At 36.6% G+C, this 1,713-nt stretch overlaps 1 protein-coding gene across 1 annotated transcript; it reads right to left on the bottom strand.

Moving 5' to 3' along the window:
• Positions 1-1,483, bottom strand: LOC112525581 (bidirectional sugar transporter SWEET3b). The gene is made up of 6 exons (XM_025135765.1): positions 1,353-1,483; positions 1,204-1,240; positions 862-1,084; positions 580-741; positions 373-492; positions 1-289 (listed from the first exon to the last, which is right to left on the bottom strand). Exons 1-6 carry the CDS (start codon positions 1,387-1,389, stop codon positions 83-85), a joined length of 786 nt encoding a protein of 261 aa, XP_024991533.1. The 5' UTR covers positions 1,390-1,483; the 3' UTR covers positions 1-82.
• Positions 1,484-1,713: the final 230 nt, after the last annotated feature.

The raw sequence follows: 1,713 nt of genomic DNA, 5'->3' as shown, positions 1-1,713 counted from the left end.
TAGCACGTTGAACTGATGCTGCTGAATTTATCCTCTAAGTTGTCTCTGCGCTTATCAAAGATCATGTGCATAACCTAATTGATCAAGAGTTAATTATCTGAGACTTTTTTCCATTAATGTTTTCATCTGTTGTAACCACTGCAATCTGCACATGTTTGCTGGTTTTCTTATCAACTTTTTCAACATCCCACTCTTGTGCAGGCTTTGGCTCCTCCATTACTCTGTTCCTGTATTTACAATACAACACCAGTTGCAATGCCCCTAGAGGGCATCCCACCAGATTTGGAGCCTGAAATCCCACATTAATTTCACAAATAAATCCTTTTTAAGTTGATCAAAACCTATGGAATCATGGGTTTGTATGGTACTAACCGCAATAAGAAGATCCCTGCCTAAAAGTCCATAAGCCATCCATAGTGCACTAGCAAGAAATGAGAAGAAAGACAAGCTAAATGGCATATACTCCACGCTTTTCGTTTCAATCACTTTCTTCTGCAACCAAAATTCAGACACCATTGGCGCACAAAAAACAACTTTCATCGATCTTTTTCATGCTTTTTTTGGCTTGTAAGTACTCACCATGACAACAAGAGGAGAACCGTACATGGCTACTGACGCTATAAGTCCCACACTTCCAACTAGTTCTTTTCTGGTATGATGATCATGGAATACATAAGTTGAGATGAGTGCAGTGATGGAGAAGATGATTATAACTGCAGTTGTCATGATCCCAGCCTTCAACTGCAATCCCACATCACAAAAATCAGTATGATTTTCTAACTGGTTAACAACACAAGTATCTTTCTTGCAATTGCATGCACTGTAGTTATTCAATTAACGAATACATAAAAACATACATACCTTTTGTTTACGTGAAGCAAACCATATGAAGATGATGATGAACGAGAGCTCAAGAAGGATACCGAGCCCATTAATGGTGATCATAGGGAAGTTCTCCCATTCATGACTTACAACAGGCAAGCCATACCAAGTGTACATCAAGCAATTCAACAGGGAAATGACATAAGGTACAGATGAGAACTCTTCTGTGCTTTTCTTCCTTATAACCCTTGCAAAAGTCCATCTTGCCAAGAAACAAAAAGACACAGTAAGTCGAAAATTTATCAAATTTTTCTCAAATAGTTTTTATTTATTATCATCATCATCATTCCAATCATATAAACACTGTTACTGTTATCTTACATGGGAGCAGCATAAAGTAGAAAGGAGGCAGCATTCCCTGCAACAAAAACACAACATTTTTCTTCCAAAATTAGTATATTTAGACTCATATGTTGATCCAAATAACAAAAGATAACAAAGAAAGTTATCTGGAAAGTATGGAAGAATACCCATTAATCCTACAGCCAAGTGCAACATGACAATCATGTTTACTTGTTGGATTCTTTTGGAAGATAAGCAAATGGTGTCAAGAAGAAAAGAGTGAGCGTAAGTCTAGGATTAACAACTTATGCTTTTGGACAATGTAGCATCCATTTGGGGGGCTATATATACTACCCATGAGAAGGCAACTTTATTTTGGTACCATTTTTGTGTTTTCAATTTTTTAGAGGCTGTTATTATATGGGAAAAAAGACGATAAACGGTCGTTATCAATTACCAAGCACCAAATGGAAGAAAATGTAAGACTTATTTCCTTTTATGTGGTACAATTATTCTATATTCGTTTTCGAGTGACTTCTTGTTGAAACC

This window comes from Cynara cardunculus, assembly GCF_001531365.2.
Source record: "Cynara cardunculus var. scolymus isolate 2C chromosome LG 13, CcrdV1, whole genome shotgun sequence".
Classification (NCBI taxonomy): Eukaryota; Viridiplantae; Streptophyta; class Magnoliopsida; order Asterales; family Asteraceae; genus Cynara; species Cynara cardunculus.
Note: the sequence above shows the minus strand (reverse complement) of the source record. Positions and strands in the feature narration are given on the sequence as shown.

Bases quoted from the DNA above. Each gene is read 5' to 3' on its own strand.
- LOC112525581 (XM_025135765.1), bottom strand. From the start codon at position 1,389: ATGATTGTCATGTTGCACTTGGCTGTAGGATTAATGG. The intron at 1,085-1,203 runs GTAAGATAACAG...TTTCTTGGCAAG, and splicing joins CTACTTTATGCTGCTCCCAT to ATGGACTTTTGCAAGGGTTA. The intron at 493-579 runs GTGAGTACTTAC...TTTTGGTTGCAG, and splicing joins GTTCTCCTCTTGTTGTCATG to AAGAAAGTGATTGAAACGAA.